A 22,767-nucleotide genomic window follows, 5' to 3' on the forward strand; every position below is an offset into this window, starting at 1 on the left:
GGGTTGTTTGGAGATGTACAAATGAGCCTGAAATCAGATCTCTCTGTAGCAGTTCTGTATAGTCCAATTTCTCCTGCTTTAAAGAGTAGCTCCAGTCTCTCTATGCTATATTCTCCAGAAGTAGGAGGGGTTTGGCTGCCCTGAGGACAGATTTTGGCTGGATTTGTGCACCCACAGTGAGAAACACAGCCTCAAGATGACTCTGCATGCCTGGGCACATCCCCCTGAAACTCAGCAAGGCAGCCAGATGGACAGGAGGTGGGCAGGAGGAGGAACACATCTTGCTTATGGAGATGGCTTTTTCAGAGCAGCATCAACAGCTCCCAGCAACTGCAATGTAGATGTTTAGCTCTGATTAATAAGGAATGCAAGCTGGGTTGCTGCTATAGTCTCTTTGCTGCTATGAAGCAGAAGGGGAAGAGCACTGCGCCAGGCGCGGGGTACCTGCTAATCAAGCCACTCACCTTCCACCAACAGAGCACAAGACTTCATTTGGTGAGGGGGCATCATGCCAACAGCGTGACTGTGGAGGTGGATGATCTAATGGCTGAAACACTGGAAATGGAAGTCAGGAGATGAGGGCTCTCTTCCAGCTGTATCGATAGCTTGTTGTGTAACCTTTGGTAAGGCATTTCACCCCTCTGTTTCCCTTCCCACTCATCATATGTCTTGTCTATTTAGACATTAAACACACTGGGGAGAGAAACTAGCTCATGCTGGGGCTGCCTGCAGCCATGATTTGAAAAGGGACTGTGCAGTGGGCAGCCGTTCTCCTGTCATGTGAGTGGGACTGTACTCTGCACCAGGTAGTGTGAAGCATCTCCTTAAGCTCTCTAGTAAATCTGCCACCCCTGGATGTGCATGTGCAGTGTGTCACCCTGTGGAGCCTTGATCTTGAAAAGAGCCTTGAGGTCTTGCCATAATCCAAGTAGCAGCGTATAGTGCCCTTCCACTAAACACACACATCCCAAACATTTAGGCAGGAAAGTGGGTTTGGATGATCTTTAACTTTCGAAGTTTAGCAGGATTTCATAGTGGGGTGTGTGTGTGTCCATGTGTCCTCATGTGCTCATCTCTGAAACCTGGATAATTATTTTGTTTTATTTCCTTTTTGGCAACACTTTAAAGTAAAAGCTAGGTCTTTACAGATTGCTCAGGTTGCATGGAGTATGGATTATAGATCATCAGAGAGACAAGAAAGTAGAAGACACATTTCTCTAGCCCAACATTAAAGGGACAATAAATGGGTAATTGTAGCCTAGGGTGCGGCCACCTTCTGCGCTCAGCCTTCACTCATCTTTCAGAGAGTTTCAGAGAACTTCATGAGGGAAATGATGGACAAGCTGGGCTGAGGATATCTCATGCCAAGACTTGGTTATTTCAAAGGTGATACATACTTAGAAGGTTAAAGACATCACTTAGGTGCATGAATAAAACACTGCCAAATACTCTGAGCTGTTAACAGAGAGGGACTGAAGGCTTCTAAAACTTGTTTTTTCATGTCTATTTTCACCCAGAGGGAAGGTTGTCAAAGGATCAAAGCAATTCCARTTTTTAAACTCTTTTTCTCCCTCTTCTCTTCTCCTTCTGCCCATTCATCTCTCTCTCTCTCTTTCTTTCCTTCTTCTTACCACTCCATCTCTCTCCTTCCTCCTCTTCCCTCTCTGTTTCAACAGGACTCCACAGAATGGAGCAAGAATGAGAGGAAAAAGGCAGACAGAAAAGCATGAACTGGAGGCTTGTTGAGTTCCTCTACCTCCTGTTTATATGGGACCATATACTAGTACAGCCCTCCCACCAGGACCCAGCTGCTACCAATCAACATGTCTCCAAGGAATTTGATTGGCTTATTTCAGACAGGGGGCCTTTCCACCACTCACGGAGCTACTTATCCTTTGTGGAAAGACATCGTCAAGGATTTACAACCAGATATAAAATATACAGGTATGTTGGTTTTCTACAGCACTCATAGCTTGCATAGGTTGTTAGACGGTGGGAATGCAGCTAGTTCCCATAGAGTCATAGTTGGTAGTCAATAGTGAGGTATGTCATTGTCTCTGTTCCACCTGGAAATGCTTCTTTGGTTCTCTACCACTCTCATCTGGTAGTGCAAGTTGCTTCAAAGACTCAGATGTAATGCTCTGATAGTGAGATGAAGACCCTGTGGGACCATGGCAATGAGCACAGTGGAGATCAAGGCAGACAGGGGCTAAAGGGGTGGGTGTACTTCTCCTATGGGGACAGATTAAAGACAGGTGCACTGACATGTTTGTCAATATGAATGTACCTATGGGCAGATCAAGTATCCATATCAGACTCATGCACGTGTACTTCCAGYAGCTTAAGGTTTGTGCAGGCAGGAACAGACATAAAGATGCGGAGACACACTGCAGTACATTAGTTCTCACCCTGCTATGCTTGCACCACCACTGTAAACTGCCTACCACAGGTCTTTGCAGTTTATCTGTTTGTATGAGCCAGACTTGATTTCAGAACTACGAGCTTGATTTAAAAATCATTCAATTAAAAAACTAAAGAGAATAGGCAGGATTGGGATATTTATTTGCCTTTTAGGTTTTGAAGCCTTTGCTGTTGCCTGCTTCAAGCTCTTCTTGGCAGCTGTGATACCTAGACACATACTTTTTTATTTTAATATGAAAAACTGAGATGTTTATATGAACCTATTACAGCAACGGGTGTTTTGGAGGGAAGGGGAATAAGTCAGCAAGTGTCATGAGATTTAGTCTAAAACCATAAGAAACTGCAAAACTCTCACAGACGTACACATTTAGGTAATTATATAGTCCCTGTTGTGTTTCTGAAAGACACTTGCAAATGCAACCGCACAAACCAGTAGGTTGGAAAGTAGTAGCCTACTGTAAACACGCATGCAGATGCATGCACAGTACTCTTGCAGGGTAACAGAAAAATCATATGTGTGCAGGCAGTATTTTCCCATGGGCAGAAAGCCAAAAGCACTTGCAGCGCAGCAGCAGCGTGCTAGGTATTATCTATGTGTGGGGAAGAAAAATGAGTTGAGCACATCCCTTGGCCTCCAGGGAGTGCAGCATCCCCTCCCYTTGCATGAGACCGTGGAATGAAAGAAGATTAGAAAGGGTTGGAGACGCTGTCCTGTCTTGTCCCCTTCATTCAAAACTGCCYAGAGGGGAAGAAACAGCCCCCAAAACTAGAAATCATGCTGCCACATTTCCTTGAACGATATCTTGCTGACTTTGCTGCACACAGGAGCAGAGAAAACATGCTTTTCTTAATAGACTTTTTTCCTCATATACCCCCAGCTTTCCCAGCTGTGCTACCTGAAAGCATACACTCCGGCCGAGAGTGCAAATCTCTGTCCCACATAGTGTCCCTAGCAGCAGCCCTGCCCTTTGCTAAAGAGCTGCTCAGCCCTGAATGCCACCGCAGCAGTCTACAGGGGCTGCAGTGGGAGGGAAATGTATGCAATGTATGTGTTTAGACACATCTAAGAACTGTCACTGCAGGTCAGGCCAAAGATCCATCAAGCCCAGGATCCTGTCACTGAGAATCATGGAGAAACAGGGCTGGAAGGACCTTGAGAGGTTATTTAATCCCTGCTTCTTCCCCAAGGCAAGATCAGCCATACCTGTGTCACATTTGACAGYGGTCTGTGGGTAACCTCTTCTGAAAGGCTTTCCTTGACAGAGATTTCACACCCACTGCAGGCAACTCATTCCAYAGCTTTGCTGTCCCCATCTTCATAAAGGAGCTAAAATCTCTTCTGTTGCACATTAAGCCTGTGATCTCTACTTTCATCTACTATGGGTTGAGGAAGAAATTCCCCATGCTAAGAATTTGAAGGCTTATTTCAGGGTTCTCCTTTTGGAATAAACACTGTGATCTTTCTCATGGATGCCTTCCAACTTCAAAAGATAAGGAGTTCAGGCACTCCCAGCTTAGGGGAGCTACTTCTGACTTTGTTTTTATAGTTATTAACAGATAATTCTGAATYTTTCTAATTCTCTTTTGATTCAGTTTAGAAACAGTGTCTCCATACTCTCCTGTGCCAATGAGTTACGTAGTAYAATTGCATTGTGCAAAAAATACCCTTTCCTTTTGTTTGTTGGAAAACTGACCTGTTTGTTTTATTGGACACTCTTTCTGCTACTAAAAACAAAGAAAACATATTGTCTCATTCCCTTCTGCACCCCTCAGTTAAAGCTTGCTTGCAGGGACCCTCCCAGTCAGAAACATTGATCTGCAGAGGAGATATAGCTTGCAATGACATCCAACCTTATTGTATGTTACGTCTTTTCACACACATGCTCTCCTCAAAAAGATGACTTTTGTAGTTTTAAATATCTAATGAAATATTCCAGGATGAAATATATAAGTAAGGTTCCCAGTGTCTCTCCTATCACATAAGGAAGGAAGGGATACAAGTTATCTGTTCAGATGTGGTGTGAATGACAGCAGGAATACTGGGAGGGACAGAGCTCTCTGAAGCTGATGAGGAAGGTGTTGCATGTGGCAGGGCTGCACAGGAGAAGGCTCTTATCTCAAGCATAGCGGATCATGTGATGGCTGGATAACAAACTACAAGGATAGCAGGACACATAATACTTATGTGATACATCACTAGCAGCACACAACTGGTTAAAAAAAATGAGAAAAGAGTTTCAGACTAAAGCTTTATACATAGGAAGAGTAAAAGGATCTGCTTTACTACATTTCTACTAGATATTGCCAAGGCACTTATCAAAGGACTTCTAGCAGAGGGAGGACATGATGTCCTACTTCTTCTGACATGCGAGAAAATGAGTTGCAGTGTTCCGCGTGCCTTGTAGTCTTGTGAGTGTGGGGAGTTCTCAGACAAGAGGCTTGCAGATAGTCATATTTTGAAGGGAGCATCACAGGGAAGGACCCTCTGAGGCAAGCAGAGGCAGTACTAAAGAGGTCACTATTCACAGAGGAACCTGGAGGTGAGAGAGAGACTAGCAGAAGAAGGGAGACAGAGAATCCACAGAGGTGTGGAAAACTGAAAAGAGCATCTAGGGTAGTATTTCTTGGCCAAATATCATGCTTTGGTTTGAGGGAGAGAGCAGAGAGCTTTGGAAAAATCCAGCTGTAGGGAGTTGAGTGCTTTGGAAACGCACTCTGGGACTGACTTCTGCTCCCACTGTGGTTAGCTGAGGAGGAGGAAGCTCTACTGGCTTTAGTGGAGAAAGATGGAGCTACTACATAGGAGAAGTTGAAGGGGTATTTGTTTTTAATATCTGGCCTCATTTGCAAGACCAGTCACTTTAAAACTGGGCCTATGCRTTTTTTAAGCAGTGTCAATGTCAGTCTAGCTGTGGTGAGTTAGTGGAGCCATAGCCACTTCTGGCAGTTAAAAACTGGGCTCTGAGCACACACACTCTCCAGAATATACCATTTTACTGAAATCCACAGTGGGAAAATTTCATTCTGTGGGCTGTTTATATCGAGTTCAAGAATCTGTAAAGCTGTTGGGATTTTGTCAGCTCTTTAATTCCAATGTAGAAGTCTCTTTCCTCCCAAGTGATGTCTCTCAGTTGCTTTTTGCACTAGGCTAGGAGATGCACATATTCTGCATTAAGGCATCACTCCTTTCCTTAGGAACGCAGCTGCCTTAGAGCATGGGAATTTCCTTTACAGTCTTCTCTTTCTTTATTTCTCAGGGCTTTTTTTGGTTGGTTGGTTTGTCCCTCAGTCAGGCTGTTGCTTTGGGGACTTAGGGTTTTGGTGCAGTTGGCTTGCCCCAACTACATCTCTTCTCCAACAGCAGCACAACTCCAATCAGTCACGGTGACCAAGGATTTGGAGTGGATGTGAAATCAGGGAGAGGACCTCACCCGTCTCTAATTGGAACACTGTCACTTGTTTAGTGGTGATTTCCCTGGTGTCTTGCYGTGTGGGAACACGGACACAGTGCATTAGAACCGTGTCATTTATACTGAAAACCCACAGAGATAAAGCCACTGTTGATGTTACACAGCAGCATAAGGCAAAATGAACGATTTTTCTCTTTTTTTTTCAGGTGACTTTAAAAAGGAAACAACACTAGACTAAAACAACTCAAAGTCCAGATATTTATCAGCAGCAGGGCAAGAGCATGTTTTGATTAACAAGGCTATTTTATATACTGCAACAGTGCAATTCCTGTAGACCAGCACAGCTGTCGACACTTTTCCATAGGATACCTAAATTCAGATCTACCATCCTAGCATAGACAGGCAGTTCTCTGTTACAGTTTCCAAGGACTAAATGGATCACATTTGCTCCTTCTGTATATTGTATTTTAGCAGGTACTAGGTCTTTTTTTCCCCAGATCTTGAACCACTGTTTTTCCTAGTGTCTTTAGTCAAAGTTTGCACATTGCATGCAATATTTGGAGAAAGGCAAGTGAAGGAGAGGAATTTTGTATTGAATCATAGACAGTAGGGCTAGATACAATTGCATTAAGATGGCACATTAATCAGCATCGATTCACACAAGTAAGACTGGTTTAGGGGGGCCTCTGGCAGGAAAATGCTGCTTTGAGCATTATCTGTGCACTTTGATGCTAATGCAGATATGATGGCAGATGCTGAGAGTGGTTTGTGGGATGTCTGAATATTCATTATGACTATCCCTGTTGTTCTTAATCATGAGAGCCTTAGGTATGAGGTATGGCACAAAGACAGGAAAACAGATGAAGCTCAGCTTGGCTTGATGTTGGGACTAGGGCAGTGTTGTTTAGACTAGAAAACACTCCTGTTACCACAACACAGCAGGTAACAGCTTCAGTCCACTTTTCTGAAGTGCAATGTTGTGTTGGCCTTCTTTTCTCCTCCTAGAAACTGATTATTCACATAAAAAGCAAAGCGAAAGAAACAGTAGACTTAACACTTGAATACACTGTGTAACTATTCCAGTAAAAGTGTTGACACAAGTGAATTTAGTTAATGACATTGTTCAGTTTTGCAAGTTCCAAAAAAATGAGATTTGGTTGTTTGGTGACAGAGGTGAGACAGGAGGCAAAGAGGGAAGCGGTAAGATGGTCTTGGCCAGCGGGGTGGACAGGCTGGCCCCCACTCAGCTGWTGCACTGTCAGGTTTCCTACAGCACAGCAGGACGGGACACGTCTGTCCCAACAGGACTCACACGCASACTGGCAGAGAAACAACATAGGTGTTATAGGGGTTGCTTGCCCCAAGTTCATGATGTGGCCTTGGGAGGGTGAGCTCACATCTCCGTGCCTTGGTTTCCCTGCCTGTGCAAGGGAGATGACAGCATTTGTTTGCTCTGGATCACTGCAGAGTTAATTAAATGCTGTGAGACATCTGAACATAACAGACGACAGCAGTATGCAGTGGATGACCACAAGAGGCTGGAAGGGGACTGGGAATGTGCAAGGAGAGATACAGATTTTCTGTCCATGGGAGTTTCTTCCAGTTCCCAAACTGGCAGTAGAACCAGGGAAATCCGACTGTCTGGAACAGAGCAGGAGGACGAGCTCCCACGCGGCRCTCTAGAGGTGCGAAAGGGAGATCCCTTTGCCCTGTGGCTTCTCCCGCAGCGGGATCATTTATAGGCTGCCTCACTTCATGCAGCAGGTAAAAACAAAATACTGCYGAGACCTCTACCAAGCCTGGTTGAAATGTACCACCGGATTAAAAAGTTAGTGGGGGATGTGACAACAAACCAGTCAGTCTTGTCCCATCCCGCTGCCCTTAGAGTAACAGAACAAACTGACCTCTTACACATGCTCTTTAAAGCATGGTCCCTTGATATATAAAAAKGAACTACAGTTCCTGAGACAGGAAAGACCAAGTAACTGGCTGGGAAAGCTAGCCATAAATTGGGTGGGATAGTGCCTGGGGGAAGAAAGTTAGCTTCCCCCCCCCCCCCCAAAAATTACTTCCTAAGGAGGGTGGTGCAGCTCTGAAACAGGTCACCAGAGAGGGGAGGGGGATCTTCAGCCTCGGTGGTTCTCAGGGCTTGGCTGATCGGAGGCCTGGGTGGTGTGCTTGAGAGCTGTCGATGGTCCTGCTTCTAGTGAGAGGCTGGATTAGGGACCCCCATGGGCCCTTCTGGCCAACATTTCTGTATTTTCTGATTCAGAGTGGACACTAAACTGCATGCTCATAACGGGATTCACACTACTAAATGAAACTCTGGCCTCACTGGAGATTTTTATTTAGTTGTAACAAACCCACAGATCTGAGCAGCTACGTGCTCTCTAAATGTGTCATTCTCTCTGGAAGGAGGAAGAGAATTATCATGAAGCAAGGATCTTTACTGTGCACGTAGCATGGGCTACAGTTGACTTAGAAATGCATATGCTTTGCTGCTGCTTAAATTTCCCCTTGGAGGAAAAAAAAATAAAAAAAGAAAAAAATATATATTGTCTCACAAAACTGTCTCACAAAACTTTCAAAGTTTTATAGCACCACAAATTAAAAACAATGAGCCAGATTCTCCGTGACATAAATATGTGAAGCTGTTAACTTCAATGAAAATTCACCAATTTATTTGCTTGAGAATCTGTCCAGCTGTTCTAACATATCCAGCAATACTCAGCTCCCCCAGGCCCTACACAGACAGGACCAGTACTCATAAGGCTGCTTGCCCATGTCATCTGGTTGGGAGCATTATAAGCTTTTACTATTTCTAAAAGGAAGCAGAATGTGTATCCTAAATGCAGGYGCTGGACTTGGTCAGTCTGGCTAGTGAACTTAAGCTTTGTGACTGTTTTTAGGTGCTTCCACTAAAAAAAGATTTGCCTTCCCTGATCAGACCTTCCAKGTGTGCTCCATGTAACCCTGTGATTAATACTACTGGGGAAATGATCTGGCTAAAAAACTAAGCTGGTCAGAAAGAAATAAAAAGAAAAAAAAAAGTTAATTTTCAGCCAGATAATTTCTCCAATCTTGTTCATTGTGTGATGAGGTACTAGTAAAGCATTGGGAATAGGGAGGTGGAGGCAGGAAAGGGACTGGTGAGAATATTGTTTCCAACAGCAATGTGGACTGAAGTTGCATTAAAGAGATAGTGAAATTAYGTGCTAAGTTTTGGCAGAGACACAATCTATTAAGGTTGCGCTCACCATTTTTTCATCTCATTCTTTTTCTTCTCTCTCTCTCTCTCTACTCTTCATTGACTCCTTTTGGTGTCTCTCTACTGCAGTGAATTTAATCTACTGGTCACTAAAGCTGTCCAAATAATTGATTTTGTGGTTYGCTGGCTGTACTGAACGAAAATAACATTAAAAGGGGTTGATCTTAAATGGATTTTTGTTCAACTTTTCAGTAAAACGAAAAAAATCAAAACATTTCATTTTAGATTCAGTCAAATGTTTAAGCTTTGTTGTTTGGTTAAGGTTTTTTTTATCCAGTGAAAACAATAATTTCCCCAATTTTCAAAGTATAAAAAAATCACCTCAAAACATAAATCAACTAACATCATTTAAAAAATGTCAAAAATGAAACACTTTGATTTTGAGCATATTTTATTTGGCTGTTTGCTTTTGAACTTACTCATTCAGTTTATCTTGAATTTGAAAATAGTTCTGATGTCCTTGAAACAGTCAGGGGAGGAAAAAAAAAAGAGAGAGAGAGATTGGCTGGCCATGCTGCTCACTCTGAGACTTTGAAATCTTAATATTCCCAAGTGTTCAGGTTTGATTTCCCTTGGGTTCGGCTTTGAGAACCTTAAGATAAAGAAAAAAGAGCTTATTTTTTTCCTCAGTGTCAGTGGGCAAGGGAGGTGCCACCAGGATGAAGCGATGTGATTACAGCTGTGCTACGGGAACGCTCACGCTTGCTCTGAACTCAGTCAGGTGCTGAGACCCGACTGCTAACGACCGAGACAAACCGTACAACATGGGCACCATCCCTGTGCATCTCTCACACACACATCCTAGCAAGGTTTCAGTACTACTCCAACTGTTTGGATGCCTGAAGCATCCAAAAAAGCACCATGAAGGTTCTTCTCAAACGGTATCAAGGTGATGCTTTGTGCTGGTACAAATTGATAGGCACTGTTAGGCTTTTTASTCTTTGTTTTGGCTTTTTTAGTCATGTTGAAGTTTTGCTGACAAGGTTTTCCTATTAGGTTTTTACGCTATCAGTTTAAAGGGGACATCAACTTTTATGTTTTCTAGTCAGAGGCAAGGTTTTCTAGGAGAGGCAAGGTAGCAGTTGAAGGACAGGGGAGCTGAGATGAAAGGAGGTTCTTGCCTCAGTGTGGAATGAGCAATGGTAGTCTGCATAGCATTGCATGGCAAAAAAAAAAAAAAATAATAAAAAGAGAGAGAGAAAGAAATCTCCATAGTTTACATTATGCATGTAAACGAGTGATATACATTGGTTCATAATCAGTAAATGCCTTGTAAATAACTGTGTGTAAACCAAAAATTTAAATCAATTTCCATAGTGCATGTAAACAACGAAGCCTTYCAGTGTTCCCTTCAATGTAAATGTTAATCTAAAAATGACATTAATATAAGTTTATGCAATTTAACAAGAGAGCCACAATTTACATTCCTGTCTCACCAGCTCTAACACTRCAGACGGGCAAACACAAGCCATTCAGGAGATGGGCGTAAACCAGCCAATTCCACTACATAGCCTTTCGTTTACCCACAACCTTCATTCTTTATGCAGTTCAGGGACTGGTGTTGCTACATCCCCTGCATAATTCTTCTCCCTGCATATGAGCGCTTTTAATATATTTGCATAAGCAGAATAAAGGCAGGCATGAGGGATGGCAGGGAATGGCTTGGCCAGAGACGAACAGCATTAGGCCTGTGAGCCACAGGGCTGAACATACAAGGAGCTTGGCCTCTGYCTAGGCCAGAGGAGCATCTGCTGTGGTTGTGTTCGGATTCAGATGGTGACAGCTTCAGCACATCACGGGCAGCTGCAGGACTTGACAGAAGGACGTATCTCTCCTTCTCTTTGATATTCTTGAGAATAGAGGGCAAATGATGCTGGCCTTTGATAGACTTCARATGGCTGTGGTCTTGGAATGCAACATCTGGCTGTGCTTTGGGGAAGGTCAAACCCTCGTCTGACTTGGCAGCTCACTCCCTCAGGGAGTGTTGCAGATGCAATGTTAGCTGTTAAGTTCACATCCTGATAGGGCACTCACTGTTAAGATGCACCAAGAAGAGCTTGTGCATGAGCTAGATGACTAGCAAGGAATATTAGTAGCTGGTGGCCCTGCCTGCTGACCCAGGTGAGTTCTTCACCAACAGAGCTTTAGCATAGTTTTGCATAGTACAAGCCAAAGCACAAAAATTCTAGAGTGAAATATCTTAACTATGCATAGACAAGAAGCAGCATAGACAAATATTTTTAGTCACTGAACCCTTCCAAAGGAGATCCTCATTTTCTTAGGCTAAGAGGGAGCTTTCTGCACAGCCCTTTCTGAGATCTTGTCTAGTGAGGAGTCTTTTCACCTCTGTGTGAAAAGTGTAGGGCTTTTCCCAGCAGGTCTCCCAAGGCTGCACCCTAGCAAGCTGTGACTGCAGTGACTCTGCACGTTCATCTCTGCATTCTTCAGACTAGCAGACTACAGTCCAGTGGCCTGGGAGCATATTTTAAAGGCTAACAAGCCAAGGAGAAGCCTTCACTCTTTTTTTGTGATCAGATTATTAATTCTGCTTTTAAATCAGACAGATGCTTATTTCAGCAGAGAAGCTGTTACATTAAGAAAAAAAAAARCTCATCCTGTTAGATGCATGAAATAATTTTGTTCTGGCACCAGTAGCACTGGGAGATGGCATGACTGTACCTATTATAGGGGGGAGTTCTATTTCTGGATCCCTCTAATGTTTCCCCTGGGTTCCAAAAGTATGCTCCCCCCCCCTTTCTTTTTTTGCTGATTGCCACCCACCAGGCTCTGTAGATGGAACAAGATGTGTCTTACTGGGGCAGTCAGAGCCATGCAGGCTGTTTTGCCATGTTACCCTTCTACATGCAGGTACAGATCCCAAAGACATATCTCCTGAAAAGAAATCTAGGAATCAGCCTTGTCTGGAGCAGGGAGCGAAAAGGCTTTGGGCCAGACCTTCGCACAAGAATCTTCTCTCCAGGCACTGTAAGATCCAATGTGCCCGTGCAGAGCCAGCAGTTCTTCTATATGCTGCAGCACACCAGCAGGAGCTGACACAGCTCGCAAGCAGCTCAGTGCAGCCATACCTTCCTTAGAGAAGTAACTGGGCATGTGGTACTAGTACTTCTCCTTGGGGATGGGGTAGAGGCACTATTAGGCAATGTCCAACTGCCTTCTGCTGGGTCTGTGCATATGGACACTCTTAGCTGAGGATGAGGCACGGAACATGCCCCGACACTGYGTCTCAGGCAGCCAGACCCAATCTCTCACACATCCTGCTTCACCCTGACGCAGCCATTGACAGTGAAGCATTTACCAGAAGCTGCAGGAAGGTTCCCTTCACCAAGGAGCAAACTTTTCTGGTTAAATAAATCCTATCAGGTGAAAAATGCCAATGGGGAGGGGGAAGAGAGAGTGAGGAGAGAAGGGCAGGCAGAACTGGAGCTGGCAGATCTCAGCAGTATTTGCATTCACTGAGCCTGCCTGGTGTGGAAGCAAACTGCAGTGCAGGCTGCAGGAGGATGCTGGCTTCTCCTCCCTCCCYGCCAGACTCCTCACAGCTGCTTGACTTTCTAAACACTCTGTTTCAACAGAATTGAGAGCCTCCCCATCCTGATTTTTCTGCAGCGTGGGAAAGCCTCCAACCTGCTCCAGAGCCGGTCCTGAAAGGCAAGCCTCGAGGTCTGACACAAGCAGCTGCCAGCAAGGCCAGGCTGGGGCGTAGCAGAGGGATGGGATTCTCTAAAGTACTTACGAAGCTTCTAAATCAAAGTCCCCCTGACAACCAGAGCAATAAATGCTTGCCTGGGGGCCCTGCTCCTCCACTCATGTGGTGACATCAGAATCTGAGCTTTAATTAAGAAAGGAGAGAAGGGAGGGAGGGAAGAGTCTCTAGCTCTTATGGCTGCAAAGGAAAGCTTGGAAACATGACCTGTGTGCAACCAAGAACTGCTTTAATGTGCAGACAGCTCCCAGTAGAGGGATAAGCAGTTGGGAGAAGGAGCCATGAAAACAAATTCTCAACCAGATCAGGCCTTCTTGTGCTTCTGTTTGCAATGGGAATTTGCCTTTATATCTGAGGAAGGGAGAGTCTCCCAAAAAACTTTGCTGTGGTAAAATTATACCAGAATGCCCTCCCTTGCTGTGCATAGCTCATACAGAGTCTTACTGGACCAAATGCTAACACAGCTTCTGCTCGTGCACAGAAATCRCCTAGAGATGGTGAGAGCTAGCTGACTGCCACTATGTTCCCACAGGCAAAACTTTGCCTATGCGGCATAGCAAGCGGCAGTGTGGAAATCCTCTGCTCCAGGCTTACTACAGGAGGGTTTTTTTTTAATTTCTTTTTCTTTTTTTTCTTTTTTTCTTTTTTGCCTTTTTTTTTTTCCTCTTAGAGTTCCTCACCCACAGATTTAAGGGACTCCTTTATTATGCCTGTATAACAATGTAAATAATAATATAAAATGTTCCACACTTTCTGGTCAGAAAGTCCATGGTGCCGTAGGTGTGCTTTCTGTCAGCCAACAATTTCAGCAAAGGCAGGGAGCAATTAGACATCTCAGAGGAGGCCACTTAAAGAGAAACCTCTGGATGCTCTCCAGCTCATAGGAATATGCCTTTGGCAAGGTTCATGGAAGAAGAACTTTATTTGATGGCTACACTCTCAGCCAACATATCAGAGACTGAACTGGAGACTCAGATATACCTGATATTGCAATAACTGCTCRTTCCCATGAATGAGTATCAAGAAGAATCAATGGAATAGCTGTTCCACTGTAATTCATAGCTGGCACCTCTCTTTTGGCTCTGACTGGCTTAGCGATAGCTCTTACAAGCCTCCAGACACTGAGACTTGTGCTGACATGGCTAGAGATCTTCGAGTTTCCAAAATAAAAGTGCCCCTTGCAAGCTGCAAGCAATGGTTTCATGGACTGTTAGTCACTGGCTGGTCTCATCTTGAGAGTTCCTGGAGCACAGATTGAGTTTAAGCACTGATTTCAGTAGCTGACAGTGRCAATCTACTCAGGGGATTCAATCCAGACAAGAACACAAACACTCCGACCAATGAACAATATTACCTCCCGACAGCTACTTGGGGGTGGAAGAAAGGACTAGATGAAAATGAGCATTATCAGGAGAGCAAAATTGTTTTCGTTGTCCATATAACCCAGCCCAGTTTTGTTTTTCTCCCCTTTCCTTCATATTCTTTCTTTCCTTTTCGGCAAATGAAAACCTGCCTATTGAGCATTGAGCATTAAATATTCCAGTGTTAGCTTCCAGCTCTTGAGCAAAAAAAAAAAAAAAAAAAAAAAAAAAAAAAAAAAAGGCAGAAGGCAGAAAGAAGGTTACTTGGTTACTTTTTACTGCCCTCCAAATGTCTGGGATTCTCCGTGGGGAGTCCAGCCACACAGCCTGGATAAGAGAGCTTGGTTAAGAGCAAGTGGGAGAGACAAGAAGAAAGAAAATAAGGTTGCTTCATCCCTAGTTAAAGCTAAATGAAGAGTCTCTATCAGACRAAAATATTCTCCTTGCTTTCTGTCTCCCTTCCTCCTTTTCCCTCCCCCTCATCATGAGCAGACTGCAAAAGTCTCAGATTTCTCCCCCACCTGCCAAAGGACTCCCGACTGTTTCTTGGGAGTATTTGATATTTGAAATCTGTGCCATACCAATTCCGTAGTTGAGTGTTGCCAAGTCACATGATTAACTGTATCTCAAGACTATTTAGTGYGTCTTCAAAGCCCCCACTTTTAGTGTCCTATGATTATGTAAGAGTCTCAACTCAATTTTTAAAGTAAGTTTATGGCACTCATAATTCCAGAGGAAAACTTCATAATATGACTCCTACATAGTCAAAAAGCAGAAGGCAAAAAAAGGAAAAAAAATCTTAAAGTTTATCAGATTTTAAAAGTCTCATGAATTTTAAAACCAATCTCTTAATTCTTTTTTGGAGCCTGACTCATGATTTTCAAATAGTTAGCAATATGGCTGTAGGGATTGTAAGGCTAGTTTGTTATCTTATTAGATAACTTACATAAACTATCCAAACCCATAGAGACTCGGAGATTGAATATTGCACTTCAGTACACAGCTGGAAAGAACAGTGTCTTGTCTTCTGTATAGATCATGCAGATCTCCTCCTAATCCAGGTCTCTAGTCACTTCTGCAGCACAAATATTTCCCCAAATGATATTAGTGCTAATCATATGAATAAGAATAGCCATAATATTGATCTTCATAATGCTTAGGTTATTAAATTTGAGTTTGAAGGTAGTTTTGTGGGGTGATTCATAATAGTAAACCTTGTCAGCATGCATAAGCAGGGAAAGCAAGTCACAGAGCAATAGCACTGCAAACCCGAAGAGAAATACATTCTAGAGTCTTCCACTTTGCTGTGAGATTGCACACTGAACAAACACATATAACTATGTTAGTAACGTCAGAGCTGACGTTTTGCTAATTATTTGATAATCTCAGATGATCTTAATTGATCTGAAGGGGGAGAAAACCATTTGGATAATGCAATGACCTGTTCTAATGATTCTAGAAAGCATAAGCACCAGCTATGGGCACTTTATTCCTGGAGCATTTGCACAGACCCTACAAAGACAGGAACATTCCCATGATAAGATGAAGGGGAGTAGTCACCACCACTATCTATGATGGAGTTGCCTTCCACAGATGTATTATTTACTCAGGCTGTCCATATTGAGTTTATAGGTTATTCATGCTGAAAAGGTAGGAAGGTAGTAGAGCACACCATGCTCATGGCTGTTCACAAATCTCATACATGCCTCTGTGTATACTATATGCATGATCATTATTTGAGAGGCACTCAGAAATTGAGAGCTTTTGGTGAACTTAGACCATCTTTTCTGCTGCATAGTGCTTCAGCATAGGGTGGCTGGAGTATCCCGCACAGCCCTTGGTGGATAAAAGATCTGAAAATACTTTCTTATGAAATAGCTCTATAGCAGGGACAGGAAAGAGTCCAACCAGCTATTCTAGTACATGACAAAGGAGGAATCAAGAATGAGGAAGAAGTTAAATTCATAAAAGTTTACAGAACTGCCACTGGCCGCCTGTATTTGGACTCCATTTTCTTCTGCAGGAGTCATAAAAACAGGCTTAATGTTTTCACTCCTGGAGAGTTAAAAAAAAAAATGCAATACTTTTATCTCTCCACTTGAACAAACCAGCTCCATCAGTGATTGTCTCCTATACAACTGTGGATCAACCTTGGAAAGCTTGGAAGCACAGCCGCTGTCCGCTAGCTGGAAAACAAGTTGCTCAGCCCCCTGTCAGGGTCTTTTAAGTGTTTGTACCACTGGGGTGGGACATGCTCTCATACAGATGAGGATCATATATTGAAAGAGGAGGAGACCTGGGGTAGCTCTAGAAGGGARTGGGGAGACAAATGACAAAGTTGTAAGAATATCATCTCAGTGACATAGAGAGTATTTTCCTCAAAATGTTTTATTTTGTTATCACTAGTGTTTCAAGCTGATGAATTGGTTTCAACATATTTTTGAAGTCCTGGGCTCTCTGGCCAGTAGTGACCACAGTGAAAGACAGAGATCTAAGGAATGAGCCATTTTGACAAAGTTTTGCCTAGTGGAAAAAAAAAAATACAAGCTGTTCCAGATTCTTCCAGCATGGAACAAAGTCAGATTCTGAAGCCCTGAAACTAACTACAAAAAAGGAATAATCTCCTGGACAGTTCTAGYGAGAACTGAAGTCAGCTCACCTGAACGTGAGCAATTTAAGCTTTGTCTGGAGACACACAGTTAAAGCCCTTACCAATTACAGATGAGTTACCATGAGGTGCCACAGGGACAGTGCAAAGGGACTGAATAGTAAAGGATTAGCCTGTGCACACAGAAATTTTGAACAACTTACCACTGCCTCCTATTGTGCTTGAGCCAGTGGAAATCCTTCTTAGAATGGCATATTTTATTCAGTTTTTAAGAGGTCTCAATTTTTCATTTAGGAAGGGAAGTTGGAGCAGCTTCCAGTCTGTAATCAATCAGCCTGCTTTTGCAGGAAAGCTCTGAGGAAACGCTCTTGCTCTGTAGGTCCTTTATCTTCTCCGTGAACTCACAGAAATTATATTTCTGAATAGAATTAAGAGAAAGGGAGAGGGAGAACTACAGCCAGTGCAATGCTCAACTAAGCCTTACAGGTTACCTGCTTCTAGTAACTAGCCCTACCAAAACTATTCCCAACCACAACACTCCTATCTCTAGATTGAAGAAGCAGATGATGATTTAAAGAAGCTTGGCCCAAGCTTTAAAAAGATATTTAAATACTTTGTAGGGTTTTCAACTGCCCAACTGCCAAATTCCTGTAGATTTTAGTGGGCATTAAAACATCTGGGGCTTTTGGACAGCAACTATCACAATCTTAAATGAGGCTGGCTATAACATAAGTCATAGATTTATTATCTGTGTTAATAAATCACTTGAAATACACAATGATAAAGAGAGTAATAATAGGCACAGATCATCCAGGGATCCCAAAGCTCTTCACAGCCATTACTTATGGTTCCTTATGATAGCGGGAAAGGGCTGGTTTTTGTTTGTTTGTATCAAATGAATAAATTTATCATTAGTAAAATATTATGCACTTCATCAAATATATTTTTCACTAGCATATTTGTCAAAATAATAGCTCAGTCATATATTATCAGAGCTAAACATTTATAATGTGTGTATATCCAGTCATGATATGATTTATGCAGGCTTTTGTGGAATGAGTTAGTTATTGACCAGTTTAAATCACAGCTCCCTTGTGAGGCAGAGGTATTAGACGGTGAGCTTTTGGCGAACTTGGACCATCTTTTCTGCTGCATAGTGCTTCAGCATCTGCTGCCACAAGCACAGCTCTGTGGCTGGRTTTCCTTTTGTGACTATATTGATACAAATAGTTTTAATTTTGATTATCTACTGCCTACATCAGGTCTATCTCAGGTAGGGAAAGTCAATCACTGACTCAAGACCAAAGCATATCTTGAGTGCTCAGCATTCTTGTAGAACCAGTACCTGAACCCAACACCAAGGTCCTCATCCCTTCTTAGGTATTTCAGCTACTCAGTATCTCTTCATCTCCCAGTTCCAGGAAAAGATGGTTTAGGAATCCCAGTTCCCTGCTCTCCTTAATAGGTCCCACATTCTTGGTAACACTGGTAACAGAGGAGCCCTTTACCACATCCTTCCCACCTCCCTTTCCAGTATGAGATAGCTGGCCTCCTTCCAAAAGTGCCTCAGCAGAGGGAAACTACGTGATCGACACTCTCACTGACTCCCATTGTCATTCGTGACCAGCATCTCAGAACACTGCCGCTTCTCCCATGCCTTTATTGGTGTCAAACATCACAGCTTCTCCCTTGGGTTTTATTAGGGAAACTGATGCCAAATCACCCAGCTTCCTCCTACTCGATAAAAAATGTTTATAACCCAGTAAATTCTAACATATCAGCAGCTTGTTATGGAGGGAAAAGGTCACTGGGATAGAAAGAAAAAAAAAGGATGCCCTTCCATCGGAAATTCTGACTGTGTATATACGAACAAGTCAGCACCAGAAAAATATCTTTTGATACGATAAAGTCTCATAATAGAAAATGTTGCTGCAATACAGGCCTCGTTTCTTCAGATAAATATTTAATATAGATCACTAAAGATTAATCGAGTACAGAAAAGTGTCTCTCCTATGGTTGGCGTAAAGAAAACATCTTCTCGTTAATTTATTATGGAGCCTGAAATGAGAAAAATCCTAYAGAGAGAAATGTAGGGTACGGTTTCCATAGAGAAGCAGTGCACCACACCAGAATTTATTTAGTGTGTGGGCAGAGGCCTTCCCAGAACCAGCTGCAGCATGGCGTTCATGTGATAAAAAATCCCAGTGTAGGAAGCTGCCTCACAGGCTCATCTTGTTTTGCTGGGAGTAGTCTGGCTCCTGAAGATCTCAGAATTTCCAGAAATGGTGAGATTGTAGAGTCCGTGGACTGCAGAAAGCATATTCCACCTTGGATGAAGTCTGTCTCACTAGACTATACCATAGCACATGTAATATCTCAGCCTGCTCCTCCAGGAGAGGGCACTTAGCCTTTTTGGAGTAAGTAATACTCAAAGGTCAGTGCTAGGACTGGAGCTCCCTGTTTGATCCTAAAAGTTGCTTGTTTTAGTCAGAAATTTCCATAAGCATTTCCCTGACATTTCTCAAAGGAATTCATTCATTCATAACTGTGATCCTGACATTACTGGGCAGCAACAGGATATCGAGGGCTCTTGGGTGAAATTTCCATCTCATATTATGCTGGGATGTGGTTAGTCAGCTCTACTGTGATCGGTAGATGACAGTACCCCTTCACTTTCTACAACATCTTTCACAAAACCCACCTCCTCAACCATTTTTCAACATTAAATAGGACAGTTACAGATTAAAAAAATCATAAATAGCAGCACAGATAGCATGAGGGAGAAAATAAGAGAGTCACAGGCAAGGAAGGAGAGAGAAAAAGATATATTTTAGCTGAGATTGAAATGGAACAAAGAGTCAATGAGATGGAGAGACACATGAAGGTTGTTCCAGATGGCCAGCCCCACCAAAGTGAAGACTCCTGCACCACCAGCATCCACAATGTGTGAACGGGGCGGGGATATCGCTAGCGCTTGCATGAGCATTGGAGGTGGGTGGAAGGAGTTAGCAGATCTGTCTGTACTCACGGATGGGGGAAATAGAGGAGCGTTATACAGGAGCCCCCTGTACAAGTGCACACTCTCTGGAGATCTGAAGCAACTTTGGAGAGGAGAAGGCTGTAATTTTTCCATCTCTCCAACAGGCCTAGTTGTTTCTCCAGAGGTGATACTTTCTCTTTACTCCTTCCTTAATTTTTTCTGTGGACACCTTGCTGTTTTGGGAATGTTTGTGTTGAGCAGTTGACAAAATACTCGTCTACATGTTTAGCTCTCCCCAGGAGAGAAGCCAAGGAAAGGAAGGTTGAATGCCGCATCTCAGATCCTAGTCATACTGTTGTGTGCATTTCTAGGAGGCATTCAGAAAAGGCAACCATGAGGAAGATAAATAAAGCACTGCTAGAAAAGGTTTGTCTACTTTTGCACCCTATGCAACACAATATCTTCTCTTCTGCCACACTCAGCCGATCTCACAGGACACTATTTTTTTGGCTCAGTCTTTACACACTCAGCAGTGTTTCAGGAGAAATAGATTGGGGCAGGGTAGACATTAAAAATGGTGGAAGGGCAGAGCATCCTAGTACCACAATTGGAGGAACACAGCACAAGGTTGTGGCATCCCATTTTCTGGGATGTCACATTCTGGGATGTTGTGGGCTCAACATCACAGAATCACATATCATGCTGCCATTTGAAGGATTACAGCTCTAAACCATTGGTACAGCTCTCGTCTTTACARACAGCATCTCCCAGACCTTGTGTACTCCCAGAACCTGAATAATGAGCAAAAACCTGATAGTAATTCTCCCTAGTTCTACCACAGGTTGTTGGACTTGCTACAAATATGGCCGGATGGCAGGCTTTATCTAGCCTAGGGCTATGCAGAGGAAAGACTAACAGGTTTTTAATAGCAGCAGGGACTGTTACAATCATCTAATATAAAGTTAATCTGTGTTTAGAGCATTTATTTGCTGCATGTGGCTCAGATCTAGTCAGGAGAAGTGGAACAGCTAAACTACCCCCAAGATAACCTAGGGCTCTTATTTTAATCTCTGCAAACACTGTCACTGTCACTGTCCTGCAGCTTGGCCCCTGTCACTGGCCATGCCCCTCTGAGTTTCTTTCTCATGCTTCGTACTCCTGCTGGAGTGAGTCAYAGATATAATCTATGGAATATAAACATGATTTTATAATAAGTTTTCTATGCAGCCAGGATAAAATGCCAAACAGAATCAGAAAACAATCAGTCAGAGAAAATCAGCACTGCTGATGAGTGCGCTRCTTGTAATGGTTCACTGCCCAGGAAGATTGAGGCTTTAAATACAACCACCAGCTGCCCGTTCAAACACGGGGATAAGCGGAGCAAGGAGAGACCTGCAGACAGGGGGATGTGGCTCAGGGAGATGCGAATAGCCAGTATTTCTCCTATTGAGAGTCAATGGGTGCTGTGGCTTTAAGTTAAAATAGAAGCAGCATCAGAGCTGAAAAAGGCCCCTTAGTATGGATCTCTGCTTCTTGTATCTAGAGATCAGCAAATATGCTGGGAGCTGGAATTCGTAAGTAACAGTGCAAAGAATAGGGACAAATAAGGCTACTACAGGGCTGACATTTGAGTGGGAGAAACATGCACTTATTGTGGAGGCCTCTGGGTGATGCTCTTGCACAGGGCCATATAATTGATTCTTCCTGCTATATGCAGTTTTAGGGTGACTCTCTTCCCCCATATGGCTTGGGACAGCCTCTGCCCTGAATAAGCTGAAGTTTACATCACAATCTGCATCTTGCAGTAATAAGGAGACTTGAAGGACTCTAAATCTGTAAGATTTAGCAAGATGTAAGAGTTGGGGGGGAAGGAAAGGAGTGGAAACTGGAAAGCATGAAGAGGGGAAGCAACTTTGTCAAAGAGCAGGAAGAAGAAGAGAATGGAGGGCTTCACTAGGGATGGGGGTGTTAGAAAGCATCCTAGTGTGCCAATTGGCATCTYGGTTCCACCAGCATCTTGTCCTGGTTCTGGTCAGCGGCAGGAGGTTCAGGAGAGTGAGCAAATGGCAGGACTGTACCCCAGCACACCAACAGCTAGCCCATTGCAAGGAAACAGTCTTTGTCCTATCCCCCTTCTTCCTGACACTTGCACAGATGCTAGGAGTTTTGTGGTTTCCAGCTCGTATCACAAAACACTGGAACCAGTTCCCTACCAGAACTCATGGATGGTTTTGCAAATTTGTAAGACATGGGGTACATCTCCTTTTTCCTAGGTGCACCAGATTTGAGTCGTGCAATTGTATAGCTTTCAACTGCATTTAAAAAAATAATAAGAATAGTCTGTCTTTTAAGCTTGCAAAGAAAAGCCTGAAAATATGAGCCTTAAAGCCTCAAAACCCAAAAGGCAAATAAAAATCATTTCAGATACTGTTGTTTTGTTCAGTAGATAAATATGTATATACATGCATGTGTTTCAGTATTCTGGGATCCAGTTCATTATTTCCGAGCACAGGCTCAGAGGTGCAATAGCACACAAGCCCTTATTCAGCCATACGGCTCTAGCTGACACATAGGCTTTTGTATTGCTCAGGCCTTACCCACTGAAATATCCATGAAGGGTGGTCTCCTCCTTAGCCTTTCTGCAGCATCTGATCCCCTAGATGAGGCTTTCAATACCTTAGAGAGATTTTGAGTCTGACTTGAACAAAAAATATCTATCATGAAAGAAAGTAATGCAAGAAAGATGGGAAGAACTAACCCTTTAGAAGCTCCCACCTGAACTCTGTAGAGGATTTCTGAGCTGCAGAAAAGGTACAGTGCAAGTATCTGCCACGCCAAAATGAAAACCCAACAGGTAAGAGACCTTGCTGAAGAACACTTCTCCTTCACCCTCTAGTTCTCTCCCTCAAGCAACTCCCTACTAAACTCAAAAAAAAAAAGCAAATAAACAAACAAAAAAGCATCCCACATAGCTAACATCTCTTGCCTCCTTGTA

General features: G+C 43.2%; 1 protein-coding gene across 2 annotated transcripts in view; it reads left to right on the forward strand.

Moving 5' to 3' along the window:
• The window catches only part of BRINP1 (BMP/retinoic acid inducible neural specific 1), a 90,853-nt gene that overhangs the window by 26,429 nt on the left and 41,657 nt on the right, over positions 1–22,767 (forward strand). The window contains exons 1-2 of one of the 2 annotated variants that reach the window (XM_085320091.1): positions 604–623; positions 1,677–1,944. In XM_085320091.1, coding sequence (XP_085176217.1) covers positions 1,727–1,944 — 218 coding nt within the window. In that variant the 5' untranslated portion in view covers positions 604–623; positions 1,677–1,726. Of the gene's footprint in view, positions 1–603; positions 624–1,676; positions 1,945–22,767 lie in introns of those variants that run through there. The other variant, XM_085320090.1, reaches the window with a different exon arrangement.

This window comes from Rhea americana, unplaced genomic scaffold (assembly GCF_003343005.1).
Source record: "Rhea americana isolate MKP2758 unplaced genomic scaffold, rheAme1 scaffold_61, whole genome shotgun sequence".
NCBI lineage: Eukaryota > Metazoa > Chordata > Aves > Rheiformes > Rheidae > Rhea > Rhea americana.